A 21,344-nucleotide genomic window follows, 5' to 3' on the forward strand; every position below is an offset into this window, starting at 1 on the left:
ACACAAACACACATTTATATATATACACACACACACACACACACACACACACACAGACATTTATATATATACACACACATACACATACTTAGTTGTCTATCCAGCTTCTCTGTCTCCACACACTCATCGACTGAACTCTTGGGTGTAAGGAATAGGTTTTAACAAAATAAAATCCGTTAGTGCCAGTAGCTCCTGGAATAGTGCTTTGCATATAGGATTGGATGGTGTAAACATGGACAGAATTAGGGAATTCAGAAAAGGTGGTAGTTTGGGAGAAGTAATATGTTCATAAATAAGGGAATGTAGCTATGTGGAAATTCAGTCTTAGAGGTAAGAGGTCAGAACCAAAGTACATCTATGACCCAGCCTACTAGTACCTACCTTTGAAAGGAAACAGCAGTAGAATTTGACCATTCAAAAGGCTCAAAATTTTTAGCATCATACACTAAGACCAACCTGATCTGGTTGTCAATCTCCAGTTCTACCCGTGCCATTCTCCTGGACCACATCCTATGCTTTAACCATTCCCTAAGGACATCAGCATTTTTCATACTCCCTACTCCTCTAAGCCTTGTCCCCTGGCTTAAGATACAAGCAACTCTTCCAGGTAGTTAATCATTCCCTCCTCTTGTTCTCAATCTTATCGCAATGTAATTATCTGCACCGCTCCCCCACTATAAGTTCCTCTTAGCAGGGGCTATGTTTTAGTAGTCTCTGTATCTCTAGCACCTGGACCAGCATCCGACTCATGTGATCCTACATAATGTTTGTTGAGTGAATATTAGCATGATCAGACAATATGAAAAAGGGAAGGAGGTCAAGGAACCCAGAATCAAGTGGGGAAAACAGTAAGAATTCAAAAACCTTTGTACTTCCCTTGGGGGTGGCAGTATTCATTGAGTCAATAAATATTTATTGAAAGCCTAATAATGTGATCTAGGTATACTTTAGTGCAGGGGTCCTCAACCCCCAGGCTGCAAACCAGTACCCATCCAGGGCTTGTCAGGAATGGGCAGGAGGTGAGCGGCTGGCAAGTGAGGGAAGCTTTATCTGTATTTGTAGCCATTCTCCAGTGCTAGCATCATCACCGCACCTCCATCTCAGATCATCGGGCATTAGATTCTAATAGGAGCACCAGTCCCTGGTACCAACAGATTCTAATAGGAGCACCAGTCCCTGGTACCAAAAGGTTGGGGACCACTACTTTAATGGCTTTGGGCTTACACCTGACTCCAAAGGCCTTAGTTTAAATCTTCCACTTAGTAACTACATGACTTTAAGTAAGTTGCTGAACCTCTATAAAATGGGAATAGTACCTATCTCATAAGGTTGTTGTGAAGAGTAAAAGAGATAACCCATGTAAAGTACTTAGCACTATTTCTATCTCAATATTTAAGAGACAAGAGATGTAATCAATGTCAAGAAGGTATATATGTATGTAGATTCATGAGGATTCATTTAACAAATATTTCCTAAATGCTTACTTTGTACAAAGCACTGTTCTGAGAGTGCTATTGAGAGATTTTTAGATTCAGTGTCCATCTAGAGATGAACTAGAGACGACCAAAGCAGAACATTATATATAGATGATGAAACTGTCCCAGAGGCCAACTACCTATGCATTCACCTGGACCACATTGGCAAATGACACAGCAAGCCCTCAAGTAAGTGTTGATTGACTACATAAATGAACACGCCTAAAGACTCACTTGGTTCAGTTCTCATCCTAGTCCTGGGAGAAAGCATCTTCAAATATCTGATATAGGCCACCTAATCCAAAGTCCTACCAAACGGCATCCCCATGGCAATGGGGGTTCCTGCAAAACAGTCTAATGGAGAAGACAGATATATAAATGAACAATTAGAGTAGCATGTGTTAAGTATTCCCATAGAGATAAACCCAGAGGGTTATGAAACCATGGTGTCCAACGGCAGCTTACCCCAAGGTGGGGGTCAATTCTTGAAGGCTTTACAGAAATGACACCTAAGCTGAGCACTAAAGGGCACTTTCTAGAAGGCAGGGAAGGGCATTCAAGCAGAGGGAAGCATGTGTGTAAAGACACAGAAGCTAGAAATGTGGCAGATTTGGAGAGCTCTAGGTAATTTGGTGTGGCTCTATCTCAAAGGATATGTGGGTGAGGGTAGGAATTGTAGGCTGGAGGCAGTTTATGAAGAGATCTGTATGTCATGGTTTGGATTTTACTGTTATTCTTTTTCAGCCCTGGCTGCATACCAGAATCACATGGGGAGCTTTTAAAATATCAATACCTGGCACTCACTTCCCGATTGATTCTAATGGTTGTTTTAATGGGAAGAGGCTTGAGTATGTTTCTGAGTTGTGTAGAAGGAAACAATGGGTTCCAGCATACACATGGCACGATTAGCCTTTGGTTAAGAACACTTCACAGACCGAAATGTATGGAAAAAAAGAGTAAGTTTGTCAGTGGACTGGGAGGAAAAGGAACCGTTTGGACCTGCAGGGAAGCTAAGTGGTAGACCTTGGAGGTCAGAGGGTTTAGTAAAGGCTCCCTACAGCAGGGGTAGGCTGATACACTGGAGAAATTGGAGGGGCCCAGGAACTCACTGTCTTGATAAGGATGAAAGTCCAGTGTTCCAGGGAAAGGATACCTGGTCCAACAGCTAAAACTCCCCCTATTTTATGGAGCTTTCCTAACAGGAAATGAGGTGACAACTTCCCCTGGGTCCCACCCTGTCTGACTCACTCCTCACTCAGTGCTCTCTAAGAGGCCCTTCTCCATCCTCTTTCCCCAGAAGGCACCGATTTACTTTCTCCAAGGGTTTAGTCTGAAAACCACCATCTATATAAACTTTAACAACTCTACTCCCATAATTATTTGAGGCTTTATGTGTTTCAGCATAAAAATTAGAGGAAAGTGGGATCGAAGAAGTAGGAATGGTGTAAAAAAATGGGAAAAGGTATGCCCATATGTGAGTAAGCAGGTGGTGCAGTGGAAGGAAATAAGAGTATGGGAGACACAGGGGAATCGGCTAAGAACAAAAGGAACTGACGGTCTAGGCTGAGGGACAACAGGAATGGCAGGTAGAGATGGAAGCACCCTTCCAGGGGCTATGTCAAGCTTCCCTTCCCCCATCCCTATTCGGTAAAAGTCAAAGGGCACTTTCCACACAATACTCACACAGGGGAGTTGAGGGGGAAGGTTGAGTCCATGAGGACAGGGAGTGAAAATGAGAAGAGCTTGTCAATTAATCATTCCATATCTCCTTGGGCTTTATAGCCAGCTAGCTAGTGGCCTCTGCTTAAGGTTGAGACCTTTGGCTGTAGAAAATGGAGCTAGCAGAAGCAAGACTATATGCACTCATCGTATCATCATCATACCATCTGGAATTTGGGGCCTTGCCTGGACTCCTGAGAGGGACAAGAGTGGGTAGCCAATGCCAACACACTATAGGTATCATTCAGTATTTGCTGAACTGAACTAAAAAATCTCAGGTAGGAGGAAGAGAGCTGTGATAGAACCTGCAGGAAGAGCTCAGAAGAAAAAAAAAGGGGAGGTTTTGGTTAGGGGACAAAGCAGGGGAGATTATCAAGATGGAGGAAAGAGTTAGCAAGATCTGGAAGATGTATGGGAAGGGCCAAAAGAGGAAATGTGGCTTACTATTCAATACTTACTCTGGCAAACATGAGCAAGTTGCATTCCATATGCTCTTCTAGTTCAATCCTGTAAATACTATTATCACCACTAACCAGATGAAAAGAATGAAATCAGAAAAGGTGGGGGATTTTCTCAAGGTTACACAGCAAGTAAGATGGAAGCAACATAAGCATTCCAGGCTGAGAAAAAAGTGTGGACAAAATGATGGGTGGAGGAAAGCACTGGACAGGTATAGGGAAATGCAAGCGATTCCATTTGACTATAGGATAGGGTGAATGAAAGACCTACATATTATAGAAGGTTAAAAAGTAGGTTGGCTCCATATAATGAAGTGTTTTGAATGAAAGCATAAGGAGTTTATTTATATTCGGGGTATCCCCGAAGATTTTTAAGAAAGGGGCTGCTATGATCCCCATTGTTCTTTACAAAGACACACTTGGTGACAGTAAGCTATGTTCTCAAAAGGAAAAAGAAGAAAGAAAGACCAACTGAAAGACCAGCTCAGAGGACAGGTGTGACACAGTGAAGGCCTGATCTATAGCAATGGAAGGAAAAAGAGGGCATAGAACAGAGAGGACCCAGAACTAACAGCAAGATCAAGCAGGTGAAGCAGGATGGAGGAAATGAATTCAGTTTGGGACATCCTGAGTTCAAAATAAGACATTCAGCGGGCAATCTGAAACACAGCACTGTAAGTTTAGGAGAAAAGACAGGGCTCAAGAAAAAATTGTAAGAGATTCTCTATAGAGATGAAACCATACAAAGTGAACTATGGTAGCTCTAGTTTGGGTTGTATTCCGATACTTTATCATTCTCCTGCTTTCATTTCCTTTAAGGAATTCTTGCCTCATCTCGTTGGTCCATCAATCATGGTGTTCTTCCCTGCTCCCCCAAAATAAGCTCCTGTCAGCATAGAATCCAAGCAAGAACAGAGTTCTTCCATAAAGTGAGCTATACTGCCATAGAGTAGAGAAATGCAGAGACAGAGAGCCTAAACAACACTGGAGCCCCTGAGCTTGCCTAGAGCCAGTAACCCTTCCATTGCATAACCCAAATACAACTGGATCCCCTTTTTTGTCTTTAATTAAGCTAGTTTAATTGTAATGTGTTGTAATCAAAATGGTCTAATATGCCATTCGATAAAAATGAGATTGCTCAGGAGAGTAGAGGAAGAGGGCAATAGTAGTTAGCATTTAGTGTTGACTATATGCCTGAAGAGTCTTATATGCCATTCTAAGAAGCTTGGACTTTACTCTGCAGGAAATTAAGATTTAAATACGCTCAGCTGAATGTAGCCTTTGAGGTCAGTGCTATAACCTTGTTTTACAGAGGTGGTTCTTAGAAGAGAAGTAACTTGCCTAAGGCTACACAATAGATAGGTGTCCTGGTCAAGATCTGAACTCGTAAGTAAATAAACTACAATGGCTTTATGGGTACTATAATGGACGTGTGTTGAAGGTACAGGGGAGATTTAATTTAAGAATGTTCAAGTGTATAAGAGAGGAGGTGGTAAAGACTTTACAGGAGTAAGTAACGCCTGAACTGAAAGGATGAACTGTTCACTAGGTAAATAAGGGAGTTGGAGCAGAAGAAAGGGCAGAGCACATGTAAGCTGTGGAGGTGTGAAACAGCATCTGAGCCCCAGGTATTTTCTTATAGCTATAACTCGGTGGCAATAACAATGGAGTGTGCCATGACAACATGAGGCCTCAAGGACTGGTGATCAGTGTGAAGGGAAGAGAGGCATGCATGGAGCTCTGGTTTGTGACACCAGAGCCACCCATGAAAGCCTGAGCCCAGACCTAGTAGGTAAGGACAATCAAGGAGAAAACTTATTACAGTGACACAGAGAGATTTATGTGTGGTGAAGGCCCCCTTTTGGGACAAAACGTAGGCAGACTATGGAAGTGAGTATTTCGCTGGTTTGGACATGAACCAGATATAGCATTGAAGGGATGAAAAAGCATTTCAGGTGAGGGAACTTGTCATTTGGTCTCAAATCAAAAGAACACAGTTTAAGAGACCAAACTGAGCTTCATTGGAAGAGTATAGGTGACAACTAAGTGGGAGAAAGAAATTTCACAAAACTAGATTCAAAACTGACTTACCATGTCAGGTAAGACAGTGTAAACATGTTCCAGTGCCTAGGAACTAAGAAAACGCTGTGGGGTATGAAATGGGTACAAAAGCAGTTCCCAGTGCCAAGCTCCTAAGATGTAAGCGCAGACAAGCTGCAGAGGAAGTGGTTGCCTTCTCAGAAATATTGGTCAATCATTGATTTAAGCAACAATTAGAGCAGAATTCCAGATACTACCCTGTGGTTCTATTTATTGAGCTCCTACTATTTTCAAGCAGTATTCAAAGCACTTGGTCCGTATTAATCTATTTAAACTTCACAGCAACCCTTTGAAATAGCCACTATTATCATCATCCCCAAGAATAAAGAAACTGGGGCACAGAGAAGTAACTTAACTTGCCCAAAGACACACACACCTAGTAAGTAGCACAACTAAGACCTGAACCAAATCTGGCTCTTTTAACCCAAATGCTACATTGTATTAGCTCTCTAAACTCTATTTAGTAGTAGTAGTAGTAGTAGTAGTAGTAGTAGTAGTAGTAGTAGTAGTAGTAGTAGTAGTAACCATTTACAGTGTTTATAATGGGCCAGACATACACATTATCTTGCTAAAGATCACACAACTCTTAGGTCAAAGAACTAAGATTCAAACCCTGATAAGTTTAGGGTGCTTGAACTTGGGAAACAATAAAGAGAAGCAACTCAGAGCTAGAGTTAGTTTTTACAAAGTACAAATGTGGGGCATAAAAGAGGAGGTAACTCACTTTACCTGGTGGGAGTGGCACTGAGTTAAGGACAGACTGAGTTGCTGGAAAGCTTCACAGAGTGACTTATGAGCTGAATTTTGAAGGATGATGGGGTATTCATCAGACAGAATGATGGGGCAAAGTGTTCATGCAGAGGGACCAGTGGCAATAAAAGAATGGAGGCCGGAAAGAGTCTGTTACATTTCAGAAAACTTCAAGTAGTTTGTATGGCTTGTGCATAAAGTAGGTGGCCATACAATATAGAAAATAAATCAGGAGAAGTCAGGGGGCTAGATCACACAGAATCTTATTTTTCTTTCCAAGAAATTTGAGCTGTTTTTCAAACTTTTCCAGTGAAATAATGTAATGAGGGGGGAAAAAAGTGTCCCCAAGGAATTGGTGGCTTAATCTGAAGCCGTTCAGACTACAGTTGTGTACCACTTCAGACTATAGTTGTGCCCCATATAATAATGTCTCAGTCAATGACAGACCATGTTTACAATGGTGGTCCCATGAGAGTATAATGAAGCTGAAAAATTCCTATCACCTAGCAGTGTTGTGGCCATCATAACATCATAGTGCGATGCACTGCTCACATTTGTGGTGATGCTGGTGTACAGTATTCATAAGTCCACAACTGTAGATTTTACAATGTCCTAGGCCTTCACATTCACTCACCACTTATTCACTTACTCGCTCAGAGCAAATCCCAGTCCTGCAAGCTCTATTCATGGTAAGTGCCCTATACAGGTATACCACTTTTTATCTTTTATACTGTATTTTTACAGTACCTTTTCTATTTTTAGATACATAAATTCCACTGTTATAATTGCCTACAATATTTAGTATAGTAACATGTTGCATAGGTTTGTAGCCTAAGAGCAATAGGCTGTACCATACAGCCTAGGTGTGTAGTAAGCTATATACCATCTCAGTTTGTATAAGTACACTCTATGATGTTTGTACAATGAAATTGCCTAATGATGCATTTTTTAGAACATGTCATGAAGTGATGTATGACTATCGTAGAAATTCTTTGAAGTCTATTTTCTCTTAATGAATGAATGATAATTTTGCAATCTTTGTTTTAAATTACTTACTCTCAAGTAAAATGGTTGTTTCAGGATGATTTTATCCTGATCCTCAGTATGCTCAGCACTGCCCCCACCAACCTGCCAGGGATGTGGACCCCAGTTTGAGAAATATGGAGAAGGAATTAGAAGGAGGATGTTAATCAAAGAAGTAATGTGATCAGGTCTGCAGTTTAGAAAGAGTTATCTGCCAACCATGTGAAAGATGAATTGGAGTGGGCAAGACTGGAGACAGGGAGGCTGAGAAATACTTTTAGGGTGGGAGGCCCAGGGCCTAAACTGCAAGGCAGGATGGATAGACATTGGGAAGACAGTATCAAAAGGATTTGGTATATGATTGGGTGTGGGAGGCTGGGGACATGAAGTGGGAAGAGTTTAGAGTGGCTTCCATAGACTTGCCTTAGGTCACACACAAGAAAACTGGAAAAGCAGCAATGTTAGAGGGATGATTGGATTTGGACGTTCAGAATCTGAGGTACTTGTGGATCATATAAGTAGAGATGCCCAATAGTCATCTGCAGCTCAGCAAAACAGGTCTAAGCTGAAAATAAAAGTTGAGTTATGTATAAAAGTGGTAGTCACAGAAGACAGGTAGAATAAGAAAAGAAGGTTAAAGATTCCTTGAGAATGACAACATTCAAGAAACAGACAAAGGGATAGAAGGCTAAACACTGAAGAGAAGGAAGAGCCACAAAAGTAGCAGCCAAGAGAGGAGGCAGAAAAAGGAACTGGGCAGCACCATCAACACTGTAGAGATCAATTAAGATGGGGATTGAAAAAATTCTGGTCAATGTAGAGTAGTTCTAGATGTATGGTGAAAGCAGCAGGGGCTAAAGAGTGAACGGAAGATATGGAAGAGACAATGATTGCATATCCTTTATTTCAAGAGTGTGGCTATGAGTCAGTCAGTGGGGATGTGGGGTTAAGAAGGATTAACGTGGAAGCAACACTAAAAGGACAGCAATCAGGGCCATGAAAATGGGTGCAGCCAGAGAAATCAGTAACAAGAACAAAGGATGGTCTACATGTGGGGTATGGGCAAGAGAAGAATCAAAATGACCACACACTAGGGAAATTTGTGTTAGAGAAGGGAAGGCATGGAATGGCAGATGGAAAGTAGGAAGAGGAGCAGCTCCAGGGCTCTTTAGATTCAGTAGGGAAGGTTCTCATCACATGGAAAAAGTGTAATTTACTGCTTGTACTGGAGGAGTCTCCCTGTACGTGTATCTTGCCCAGGGGAGAGAGAGGAATGCCTGAGAGTAAAAAGGTGACTTCTGATACAGAATACATCTATCTCTGTGATAACTTACCACTTCTTAGATGACTTTTCACTATTGTAAGCTGAAAACGATTTTAGGGTAGTGGTCTAGAAGGATGTTGGTATGCTAAGTTGCAGGTGACAGAGAGAGAACTTTAAGAATAGTCTGTAGGGGTTTGAGTGATCTGGGAGTTGATCTAGAAAAAAATTGGCCTATTTTATATAACAGTCAACAATCAGGAAAACAAAACGAGAATCATTGTCAGAGACTATAGAGCTAGGAAGGCTCATTGACATCACTCAGGTGAGAAAATTGAGGCCCAGGGAATTCGGGTCCCTTCTTCCACAATGTACTTGTGGAAGAAGCCATGCCCAAACCATAGGTGACATCCTTAAAGCATGTGAAACCATCAAGAGACCACAATGAGGATCTGTTATAGTGACACACAGGAGCTCGAGAACAAAAGAGAGAGCAGTTAAAGGAAAAGAGAGAAAAATTTTGTTCTCTGGGACAAAACACTATGGCCCTGTCAGTTTACCTTCTGTTCCAGTTAAAAAGCTCCATCGATGGGGTGACAAAGCCTTTCCAAATGTTAGCCCCTGGGTGTTCAAGGCTGTCAGGCCAGAACCACATTCAGACCTCCAGTTAGCCATGGTGAATCCTCAGGACTGAACTGAAAAGGGACGAAAGGCCCTGGTCCTAATCATGGTCCATTGCTAAATTTCAACGGGCTATCCTCTCATATCTGGCACAGATGGAAGAAAACGTACATCCTTTAGTAGTTTCTCTGGACAGGAACCAGTTGACCCAGGGTGGACATTTGGAAGGATTCAGCCTCCGTCCTGCCTGGTGCTGGGATCAGCTCACACGGCTCCTGTGTGCACAAGGCACAGAGAATACATTGTCCATAAGGAGGATTATTCTGTACAAGAAGCCCAGACAAGGGAGAGGTTGTTCCCAGCTGCCTGGGGGAAGTGAGAAGGGGGTGGAAAAAGGGACTAGCCTTGCACTAGGGCATTCTTGCTGGGTTCAGCTTCTTCTCTCCAGCAGCAGGACAGCAATACACAACTCTCCAGCTCAGTCCTAATGCCAGGACCCATTATGGAACTGGAAGGAGCACTTAGCTACAAGCTAAATATCTTAGCTGTTTCCCAAAAAAGTTCAAGGTTAACTGAAGTAAGATAGGAAGGCAGTAGACACCAGAAGGGGAAGAAAAATGGGGTGACTAGGGCAATGAGCAAAGGAAACATTCCACAATGACCCAATCCTGGCCTCAGGGCACACAGCTGGAGAGGGAGAGGTCCTAGGCAATGCGCGTCACACAAACTTTGATTCGGTAAGCTCTCGCCTTCAGCAGGATGAAATGTGCTGGACCAAGATCTCGAGATTTCACAGCTGCTGCTTCTTTCTTCATCCTAGATATAAACCTGGAAGACAATGGCCTAATCTCATTCTCCAGGGGCCCCAAAAGTAGGAGAAAGCAGTTCCAAAGCAAAAAAAAGCAGTCAGAAACTGAGGAATATTACCAGAGTGGGGGCAAGAGAGCCATCTTTTGCCAATCCTAAATCTGAGCAAGTAGGTAGGTCATGTCCTCTTCTTCAAAGGAAATTCCATAAATATTCCCTTTTGAGGGAATGAGTATTTTAAGGGTAGGTGGTAAATACTGAGGTACTGAGGTATTGAGGCAGTTACTGGATTGTATGGGCCCCAAAGTTGGCAATGCTACTTAGGTTTGTGTGCTCCAGAGGATTTAGGGGTGAGAGGTAGGCTTGAAAATGAGGGCATGTGCACCTAGAGTGAATATAGAGATATGAGTGCCTCTAGAATAAGGAGCATTTGCTTATGGGCACAAGATGTAGGTGAGGTACTGGGGCAAGAAGACATTCCGTTCTTGGAGGACAAGGAATCTATTTCAAATAGCATGGTGAGAACAAAGTCAGTATTAACCTTGGATAACAAAGAAACTTGGGTTTAGTGCCACTCAATAGGAAGGAATCTTTTGGAGGAATAAAGGACAGTAGTTGCCAAAAGATGCTCCAGGGATTTTATAGAAGCACAGCTTGAACCCTAAGCAATATGACAGTTAGCTTTGACATCACCAGTAGGAAAAGAAGAGATCAGAAAATAAAAAACACCTGAATGAGTTGACACGGCAGTAAAGCTATGCTGCTGAAGTGGGGGAAAAGTTTGGCATTGCCTCAAAGCTGTTGACAGGACTGTGTGTACTGTTGTGTACTACAGTCGGTGTGCATTGTGGATACCATTTCTTATCTTGATGGAACAGGAATGGATGTGACATCTCAGACCACTTTTCCAATCTTTGCTGCCACAGCCTGGCAGAATTCTGCCTGGCATTGAATGACAAAATGCCAGCATATGACAAAAGAGAACAGAAAAAAGGGAGCTGGACGGTATGAGTAGGCTATCCTCATACCTCTCAGGACTTTAGACCAAAGCTAATCAAAGATGAGAAAACAATGGTGAATTAGAATTGCCTTGTGACAAGCTTGAAAGTCTGATTTATGGTCTCTGATCTCTATACAGCTCTCATATAAATTACTATCAGGTAAGCCTGACAGTGACCATTAAATTTCAAAAATTTATTCAGAGAAACTCCTTGGTCCAATTCTGTTGACTGAACAGAATTGCCCATAAAGGAGTACTATGAAAGGCAGCTTAGGCTGGAGACCCAAACTCACTCTGCTCTTCAGCTTTATAAAAACAGACAAAAGGTATTGGTGGCTGCCCCCTCCTATCATCAATCTGGCTCTTATTTGAGCCACAGACTCAGTGAACTAGAAGAAAGCCATCCTGGTTGGAGTCCAGGAAGCAAGTATATGATGAGGATAACTAAATCCTGATGAAACACGGTATGAAGTGAAATTCCCCCCTTCCTCCAAAATAAGAAAAATGAGTCAGGAAGAAGGGGCTTTTTCATGTGCTAAGAAAAACCCTTTCTCACACAGTCCTGCCTGGTAGAGTCACTTCCTGAGGAAGCCCCCACCTACTGGAACTTCAACATCTTTCTTCATCTTTATAGGGTAGGATAAAGGATAGAGACTTTGTGACTATTTCCCAGGTAAGAGCTGAATTGGCTTCTCAAAGGATAGAAGAGCAGGCCCAAACTTCACCAGAGCTGCAGGAAGACAGTTTATCCCAGCCTAGAAAGCTTGTTGCCTATAGCTTGAAGTAATGGCCAGAAAGGAACCTTGGCAGGAGATCCTACAGAGACAGTGTGCCTCTAAGAACAGAGAGGCCACCAATTTCTGGCAGCACAAAATAAACACAGGCCTTCAAACAGAACAGAGCAGTCCGTGATCTTGTGTCCATCAGCTCACCACTGACATGAGTAGTATCAAATCAGGGTCAGTTCTAGATTGAAGACTGAGGAAAGCAATGGAAGAGTGGTTGTAGAAACTATCATTTATTGAATATCAATTATTCCATATACTTTGCTAAGTGTTTTACATGTATTTTCTCATTTTAATCCTCAGAACCACCCTAAGAGGTAGGTATTATCATCATTTACAAATAAAACAGGCTCAGAAAAATTAGGTCACTTGCCCAAGGTCATTAACTAGTCAGTGGTGGAGCTAGGATTTGTCTGTTGCTGAAAGCTCGTGTTCTTTTTATTGTACCCATCTAGGTCAGCTCTGGACAAAAGGCAATTTCATTGCCCAACTCTGCAAAAAGCACCTGGGAGTGGAGGTTGCCAGCCACACTCACCGCTGGTAGGGATGCATTGAAGCTGACTTGATGTTGGTTTTTATTCCACTTGGCATTTTCCCTAAAAGGAAAATAAAGAAAGAAACCTGAAGCATACTAAGACTTTGATGACAAATCAGAAATGTGGTGTCTCAGGTTTCCTTCTGCCACCCCTTCTATCATCTCAGATCCTCTGTGGCATCTACCCTTGGGTGGCAAGGCTCAGAGGTGTGGTTTCTCACCCAGCTCTCTCCCTAAAGGTGTCTAGAAAGAAAGGGCCCAAGAAGGTGAGGGGAATAATGGGAGGGGTCAATCTCTTGCTCATCTATTCCTGGAAAAGATAGCTAAACCTGCGTGACCCTCACTTAATGTCACAGGTAAAAGAAAATGTTCTCTCTTATTTTAATAGACCCTTTTTTTAGACAGCTTGGAAGAAAATATCTCATATAGCTACTTGCAATGAACTCCTCCAGACTGTTATCATTACTAAAGTGAGCAGGAGAAACAGGATACAGAGAAAAGAATACATGTAGCACTAGGAAACTTGCCTGCTTATCAATTCCCAACCTGCCTACCAAACAGTTGTAATTAAGGTCTGACCATTGGTGTCTCTAAGAAAAGATCCTGACAACACACCTAATATCCACAGTAAATGGAACAGAGAATAGTCAAGACAAAGGTCTGAAATAGGGGTAGGAGATGAGCGCAGTTTCTGCTATTCAAAGATACTCCTCATTCTCTGGTATTTGTTAGAGTCTAAAATGAGATTTTACTTCAAAAAATTGTTTTCTGGGTCACAGTCTAGGAGAATAGAAAAAAATCTCCAGCTCTGGGGATGTGGAGGCTCAGACAATTTGGCTTATTCCTACTTCCCTGCTCAAGGTCTGCCACTATGTCAATTCCTGCCACCTTACCTGGTTGACCTGCTTGGGCCATTTGCACCCCACTGAGCATTGACTGCTGCTGGCTTGGAGCTCCTGTCATCTGTACTTGCTGTAATCCTGAGGTTCCTGCAAGGATTGTCCCAGCTCCTGGCTGGCCTGGCTGGCCAGGGCCGCTGCTGCCTGAAGGTCTCCAATTAGATAGCCCTTTCCCAAAGGCAACGGCTGCCACCAAGGCATTGGTGTCTGCAGGGTTAAAGGTCTGCTTGTTTGACCGGAGACCTGAAGAAAAAGGTAAGAACCCTGAGGTATGTATGCCTCTGGTCCTAGACTGAACCTAGCAACAGAGGACCATTATGAGTATTAGGGCTTGAAGTTCTGACTTCAGCAGCAACTAGACTCCCTGGCAGCCCAGAGGAAGAGCCAGAGGACCCCACAACTTCCTGAGAATGCTCCTTTCTTATTTTGCCCATTTCCTCTACCTGCTCCAGGGCTGGCCTTAAATACAAAAGGCTAACAGAATGAATGTGACACTTTCCTAAGAAGTTCATTCTTATGACTTCACTTCACTACTACCAAAATCACCATTCCTGTAACGGTGATCTTATCCTTCTTTCCTTCTCTATTTTGCTGCTGACATCTCCATACCTCCACTCTCTGATTCTCGTTCCTCTTTGCTGATTTTCTCCAGAAGATTTGAGCACATTTTATTCAAGCTCTGGATCTGCTTCTGTAACACACATAAAGTGGTGCAGAGATTAGGGCAAGCAAGGAATAACTGTGGGGGTTTCTTCCTTGTGCTCTTCTAAAGGAAACTTATGTAGAACTAAATGTGCACCCCTATCAGACAGCAATGGTAATGCCAACCTAGCTTCTCATGTTAGGACTCAGGGAATGGGGCACCGCAGGGAAGTAATTCAGTCCAACCTGAGCTGCATCAGCACCAATGCGGGCAGCATCTGTTGTCAGTTGCTTCTCTTGCTCTTCAACCTCAGGGTCAGGCTTGGTTCTCAGATGGTCAGGGACTACCTCATGGCTGAAAACAGGTACTCGTCCTTCAGTCTGCCGCTATAAAACACAGATTTTATTGATCCTCCTATGCATTCCCAGAAGATTCAACCTGGCCTGATAAATAGTTCCTGCCACAGGCAAAAGTTCATTTTCAGGGAAAACACAGCCAAAAGCTTACAATATTTAGCTTCCTAAGACATCATACTCCTCACTTTATTCTTTATTTCTGTCTCCTCACACCCCTATCTCTACCCAAATCTCTCTCTGCTACATTTTCATCAAAGACCAAAATAGACAAAGTCACAAAAGAACACACTTTTTGCTTGATATGGGTGTTGGAGGAGAAAGGTCTTTGCCTTGGTAACGTAGTTCTCAGGTTTATTTGGGAGTGGTCCCCCAACTCCAGAAGGACAAAAAGCAAGGCCTCCAAAATGAAACTCTTTTTTTTTTTGTTGCCACACACTACTCCACATTTAGAACTTCTAGGATAACCAACCAACAACTGTGTTCTAGGTCGTCATCAAAGAACTTAAATTCCCATCAAAGAACTTAATTTCCTCTTACCATGAGATCTTCATCACGGTCTGGTGACAACACCAAAGGGATAATGACTTGGTTACGAAACAGTGGTGTCTTTTCATGCTTCAAGACCTTGTTCAGAGTGTTCAACTGCCCAGAAAGCAAGGCAAAGCTGTCCAGGACAGAGGGCCTGGTGGTAGTAAGAAAATGTCAGAATGTTCTCAGTAAAGTAGCCTCAAATGGGTCCATCAGATTAGGAATATGCAGACTCATCTCAAAGACTCAGCCCTATAGCTAGACTGGGTGGGAACCACACTGGCTTATAGAAATGGTAGGGTTAGGAAAAGAGGGACATGCTTTCAGTTTCTGACACAGATAGAGAAAAAAGGCAGTTCATTATCTGAATGCAGTGAGGAACAGTGGCAAAATCGAAACCACAGCTACACTTCTGTCATTAAAAATTCAGAAACTGAGTAAAAGCCTCCGTTCTGGCCTGGAAATAGGATCCACACTTCTAGAGTAGGTTGGACCTTAAAGATTCAGCAACATCTGTGGTAAGAGATCCAGTATGACCACTGTATTCTTATGACCACTGTATTCCTACCATAGTGGGAAGACCTGCTGAGGGAGGATCTCTTCCCACAGAAGTCAAAGGGCGAGAATCAAAAGCTAGAAAGAACCTAGGTTGGGAAACAGCATTTCTCTACTTCCTTGCCATGGAGATCTTAAGTTAAACTTCATTTGTTAAATGTTGGGAAACAAAGATCTTTCCAAATCAAAAAATGTTTGCAAAGTGATAAATGGTTACATCACTGAAAATGTCCTATCCACCAGGAGGCCTGGCCCTCCACCCATGGTGCCCTCCCCAGATTGCCCTGGCAACCCTTACCAGGTCAGCCGGTCATACTCGTTCTCCAACTTGTAAATGAAACTCCCCAGTGAGTTCTTCAGATCAGCCACTTGACTCAGCAATGCATCTAATGATGCCTCAAGCTGCTTCTCCTCCCTCTGCACCAATAGAAATAGGTTATTCAGATGGGTGTGAGTATGATACATAGAAAGGAAGGTTGAAAAGCCAGGATGATAGTGTGCATCACTAGTCAAGTTACACAGGATATCATTGGTATAGAAGAGCCAAGTTGTTCTGTATCTTTGGTATTTGGGTTACAAACAGCATCAACCCTGAGACCTTTCAACCCATTCACCTGACCTCGATTCCTCCTACCAACTGATTCCTTTCTCTCATCACCTCCTAATCTATGCCTGGTTTTTCTCTGTATTAGGTATACTCTATTTTCTCTCATTGAGAAATTTTCACCAGATCTAATGCCTTGGTTTATTATCTTATGTGCACCTCTGAGGCATATGTACTCCTCTACCCTAGAACTGGGCTTGTGAGCCTGGCTGTTCTTGTCACAATCTTTGGGAAATCTGCCCACACATGAAGGTTTCTCTAAATACCGGCCTTGCACCACCATTGAACCGCCCCCCTCCCCAACACACACACACACTCTTCATTTATCCTCAGCATTTGATGTTTCAGCCTCCTCCTTGGTGAATTAATCTGCACTCATTTTATCTTTGTGCCGATATTCTTGTGCCCCTTTCGCAAGCTTAGTCAACCTATAAACATTTACTGACAGACTACCACGTGCAGGAAACCAAGTGACAATGAAAAACAAAATAAATGCCTATGTCCTAAGAAATACACAATGGTAAATGCTGGTGGCTCTGCAAAGCAATTACTTTCCATCTATGGTCTCCAGTTTTACTTCATTTCTTAATCTTAACAACTACGGGCACAGGCTGGAAAACTATCTTGCAAAGTCGTCAATGTGTAGGACAGCAGCCTTGATCCTGGGTTCTACCCACGGCCTTGGATTATTAGCTTAGCTTTTGGCCTCCATAGTCTCACAATTCCATCACGGCTCGGGCTTCTCTCCAATTACAGACGCCGTTAGGTCTGCATCCAACAGCGTCTATCAACAGCCTAGATCCGGGCTTGAACCAACCGGCCACTTTCTGAGTCGTCTTCCTTGTTTTGCATCTCAGCCTTCCGAAATTACAACCTGATCCTTCCCTACACCCCAGCACGTCAGTACTGCCTCCATCCTCCCGACTTGGCTGCAAACTCTGTTTTCTGTGAGCCGGGCTCCCAGCCCATCTCTCATTTTCGCCTCTTCCTCTCCCGTAGGCCTCTCCCACGCCCCCCCCCAACCCCCGCCAACCCGCGTTCCCTATTTGTCAGCTTCGGGCTCTGTCCTCTCCCCTCAGCCCTAACTCCACACTCTAAAGTCAGCCGCCCACTCCCGGTCCCGTTACTCAAAGCTAGTAGGCAATCCATAGCCCCAACCAAGTTCTCTCTCACCTGCATAGCGGTAGCAGTAGCGGCGGCTATGACCACCTCTTCCGGTTTCCCAGTTAGCGAGTCACGCTGAGAGGGCTTCGTTCACCAATCAGAGAGCTCATAACTCGGCCCGCCCACTCACTTCCGGCTCCTGCCGGGTGCGAGGTAGCTGGGTCAGGGGTCACCAGTGGAACATCTCTGGCCTGGGCCGGCGCTAGAAGGCTGTGTGATGGCCTCGGAGCGCCCGGAGCCGGAGGTGAGGAGCGGGCGGGCGGGCGCAGCGCTGGTCCTTAAGGTCCAAGAGGGAGAGTCCGGCGACCAGGCTCTGCTGTGGCTTCCTCCGGGTCTGGGGGCGACCAGGCCGCGTAGCCTGGGGCGGGGACCGGCCCAGCCCTGAAAGCTCGATAATTGAACCTTCTCCCCGTGGTCCACAATTTCTTCGGGAGCTGGAGGAGAAATTCGTCACTTTGTTTACTGAAATTTCATCCAAGTCGCAGACTCTAGGGCTGTCAGGTTCTTTGACCTAATAATGATATTAACAAAACCTGTATTTTGATTTTCTGTTGCAGTTTCAACGGACAACAGGGCAATGTATACTTTGCCAGTTTCTGTATTTCTCCAAACATTGTGATCTCATAAATAGCATGAATAATTTAGTTCTAGCGCTCATGCTTTGGGAAAGCAGCTTTGGTTTCCTGAAAAAAAATTTGACTCGGGGTGAAATCTCATTCCAATTTTAGCGCTGTTATTTAGTTATCTGTTCAACTTCGGGCAGGTCTTGACTTCCCAGACCCTGTTCCCTTCATGAAATACCTATCTTAAGGTGTGTTTTGAGGATCGCATGTATTAAAATAGGAAGTGCATGTAAGGTATCCATTAGGTGCTAAGGACCATGCATGGAATTTCAAATACATTGTTATTCATACTTTTGCAAGGAAGATGGCAATATCCATTCTCATTTACAGATAAGGCAACTGAAAAGTGAGGAAGGTTAAGTACCTTACCCAAGGGCTACTTAACTGAGGAGTCGCAGGGTTTTGGAGTTAGAAGCCCTGAGCATAAAATTGCTCATATTTGTAAGGAACAACATCACTAGGAGAGGTATCCCAATATTAGAATATATACGTAGGCAAGAAGGGTGAGGGGTGTGTATAATGACACAAACAATAGTCATTACTTACTGAATACTTACTTCATGCCAGGCACCATTCTGAGCACTTCACCAATATCAATTAATGCTTTCAGCCCTATAAAGTAGACACTAATACCCCATTTTTCAATGGAAACTGAGGCACAGAGATATTCAGAGCAACGAGGTTAGTAAGTAGTAGAGCCAGGACTCCGAAACAGGTGGCCTGGCTCCAGATCTTGTGTTCTTAACTGTAATGTTTATAATATAAATAATAAAGTAGCCACAGGATGTTAAACCTCCAGTTCATTGGGATTTGATGTGATGAGACCCAAGATTAAGTAGGAAACTATGCCTTATTTTAAAAAATCAGACATGTTCACAAGGATGATAGAATAGATCAGGCATCAGAAATATCAGGATTGAGAAAAACCGTGAACAAATTTGGAGTATGGTTTCTTATGGACTAAAATGAGAGGAACTAAAGGGATATTACAAGGAAATACAATATACCTTAAGGTAGGTAGTCTAAAACAGCACCATCCAGTAGAAATCTAATGCAAGCCATATAATTAAATTATCTAGTAGCCACATTTTAAAAGGTTAAAAATTTTAGTAATATATTTACCCTATTTCCAAAATATTATTTTAATGTAATAAATATTTTAAAATTATGAGATAGTTAACATTCTATTTTTGTATCAAGTTTTTAAAATTCAATGTGTATTTTATAGTTATGCCATCCCATTTTGGACTAGCGACATTTCAGGTGCTCAGTAGCCCCATATGGTAGCAGCTACTATATTTAACAGTGCAGATATAAAGTAACTTGGAGTCAAGACACACACTCCTGGGAGTCTCAACCAAAAGTTAAGCATTTGTTAAGTTCTTGATTTACGTTTCCAAAAATTTTATCTCAGGAAGTAAAGGGAGTGAAGAGGTCTTCTGCCTCTGGGCAGAAAAGTAACTGAATTTTAGAGGTCATTCCAATCCCAAGAGAAAATGATTGGGCATAGTGAGATTGAAGAAATCATTCATTCATCAAATGCTTAAAATATTTTGAGTGCTGCTGTGGACTCAGAATTGTGCTAACTATCAGGGTGGATTTGGAGCATAGTGAGACAGACATGTTCCTTATTTTAATGGTGTAAACAAACATTGAATTATGATAAGTGCTGCAAAGGAAAAATACAGAGTGAATTATTGTTTAACAGGGGTTCTTAACCTACTTTGTTAAGAAGTGGAGGCAGGGATGAATGAGAAAGCTGCCTCAGAGGAATGACATTTAAGCCTAAAGAATGAGTGGAAGTTGGCCATGAATAGGTAGAGAGCATTACAGGCAGAGAGGATAGTGAAAATCCTGAGGTCAGAAGGAGCTTAGAGCCTTCGGAGAACTGAGAGGATGCAGCAGCTAGTGTGGGTGCAGTGTGACAATGAGAATAGCTAACACAGTACTTACTAAATAATCATCTGATATTCCTAAAATCCCTATGAAATGTGTCCTCTTATTACCCCTGTTTCACAGATGAAGAAATTAAGGCACAGAGTTTAACTTTACCAAGGCCTTATACTAATAAGATGCAGACCCAGCATTTGATCATAGGGATTCTAATTCAGAGGTAACGGGTGAGAGATGAGGCTGGAAAAGAAGAGTCAGATTGAGGCCATGCTAAATTGTTAGGACTTTAACATACATTAGTGTTAAGAAGGCTTCAGACAGTTCAATAGGTGAAAATCTACATGGTTTCATGGGACTCTGTTAACAGAAAATAGCACAAGGATTGGAAAAGCCTCAAAAAATGTTACACATTAACCACAAAGGGACAGGTGCAAAAAACAGTTACTGAGAAGGGAATGTTTCCTTTGTCCTGGTATACATGGTATGCAGCACAGTACCTGATGATGTTTTATTCATATTGTAAAAATTGGTGTGTAGGCCTCAATAAATGTTCCAAAGAATGATAGGCGTTCTCTATCGTTGTTCTCACTCTCCTGTTTAATTGAAGCAACATCCTTATGAAGTAGATATTCTTATTCATGTGTTATCAATGAAGAAACCGAAGCCTGGAAAAATTAAATAACTTGTTCAAGCTCACCTAGATAGCCAGTAGTAAACAGGTTTGATTCCAGGTATTTTGACTCCAAAAACCTGCTTTCTCTTAGCCAGACTACTCCAAGAGAAAAACACTTCAGACTCAGGGGGATTAAATATTAGGAAAGCTCTGCATGAGTGTGGATGCTGTGAAAATACAAGTATTTCAAGGATTCTCAAACATTAATTTGGAAGAATCATTTGGGGTACTTGTTAATTGTAGATTCTTGCACCTTGTCAATTCTAAGTTGATCTGGGGTGGTGCCCAGGAATCTGCATTTTAATAAGCACCTCAAGTGATTCTGATACAGCTAGTCCTTGGATAACACTTTGAAAAATAACTATTCTAGCTGGTTAAATTAATTCTTAGATCTTGGTTTTGATAAATTATATCTTGACTGTGAAGAATATTTAGAGATGATGTTTTGAAGACAGGGTAGTTGACTTCGAAGGATCAGATATAAGGGGTAATGTTGTGAGTAAGCTTGAGTTAGGCAAATGTTCCTGGTTTTAAGAGAGTGGATTCTTTGAGAACTGTATAATAAGCTAGACTTTAGCTTGACCTTGTATAGTCAGTCCATCATTCAAAATAACCTTTGAGATAAGGCAGAGAAATGGAAGATATACCGTAGTGTAATTACATAGCCTACTAATTAATAACCTGAAGAAAGTTTTTTAATAGCATAGTGCTCGTCTATACCCTCCGTCTGGTTTATCCCCCTTTCCCTCCTCACTTAGCAAACCCTGCTCAACCTTTGGTGTTACTTTCTCCTAAGATCCTAGCCTGGGTCTTGTTATTTGGTTATATGCTCTCTTAGAACCACATTCTTATCCTTTGATGCACATACTCAG

General features: G+C 42.5%; 2 protein-coding genes across 8 annotated transcripts in view; one reads left to right on the top strand and one right to left on the bottom strand.

The window, feature by feature from the left end:
- Positions 1 to 1,728: 1,728 nt before the first annotated feature.
- MED8 (mediator complex subunit 8) lies at positions 1,729 to 17,339 on the bottom strand. 6 transcript variants are annotated; one of them, XR_004954579.1, is made up of 9 exons: positions 17,293 to 17,339; positions 15,814 to 15,932; positions 14,970 to 15,114; positions 14,322 to 14,462; positions 14,043 to 14,124; positions 13,428 to 13,676; positions 12,535 to 12,595; positions 9,347 to 10,250; positions 1,729 to 1,829 (listed from the first exon to the last, which is right to left on the bottom strand). XR_004954579.1 is itself a non-coding variant. In XM_016123730.2 (8 exons), the coding sequence occupies exons 1-8, from the start codon at positions 17,296 to 17,298 to the stop codon at positions 10,112 to 10,114; spliced, it is 927 nt and encodes a 308-aa protein (XP_015979216.2). In that variant the 5' UTR covers positions 17,299 to 17,339; the 3' UTR covers positions 8,401 to 10,111. The 6 variants fall into 6 exon arrangements, 3 of the variants coding, with proteins under 3 accessions (XP_015979216.2, XP_036088686.1, XP_015979218.2); XR_004954574.1 differs by having other exon boundaries at positions 1,729 to 8,090; XR_004954577.1 differs by lacking the exon at positions 1,729 to 1,829 and having other exon boundaries at positions 8,401 to 9,481; positions 9,579 to 10,250.
- Positions 17,340 to 17,420: 81 nt separating this feature from the next.
- Positions 17,421 to 21,344, top strand: part of SZT2 (SZT2 subunit of KICSTOR complex) — a 49,093-nt gene continuing 45,169 nt past the window's right edge. For both annotated transcript variants that reach the window (XM_016123735.2, XM_036232816.1), the window contains exon 1: positions 17,421 to 17,527. In XM_016123735.2, coding sequence (XP_015979221.2) covers positions 17,501 to 17,527 — 27 coding nt within the window. In that variant the 5' untranslated portion in view covers positions 17,421 to 17,500. The remainder of the gene's footprint in view (positions 17,528 to 21,344) is intronic.

This window comes from Rousettus aegyptiacus, unplaced genomic scaffold, assembly GCF_014176215.1.
Source record: "Rousettus aegyptiacus isolate mRouAeg1 unplaced genomic scaffold, mRouAeg1.p scaffold_m13_p_1, whole genome shotgun sequence".
Lineage (NCBI taxonomy): Eukaryota > Metazoa > Chordata > Mammalia > Chiroptera > Pteropodidae > Rousettus > Rousettus aegyptiacus.

Coding starts and splice junctions, on each gene's coding strand:
- MED8 (XM_036232793.1), bottom strand. Junction 14,463..14,969: donor ACCGTGATGAAGATCTCATG/GTAAGAGGAAAT, acceptor TGTGTTTTATAG/CGGCAGACTGAAGGACGAGT. Junction 10,251..12,534: donor TCAATGCATCCCTACCAGCG/GTGAGTGTGGCT, acceptor GAATGAGATTAG/GCCATTGTCTTCCAGGTTTA.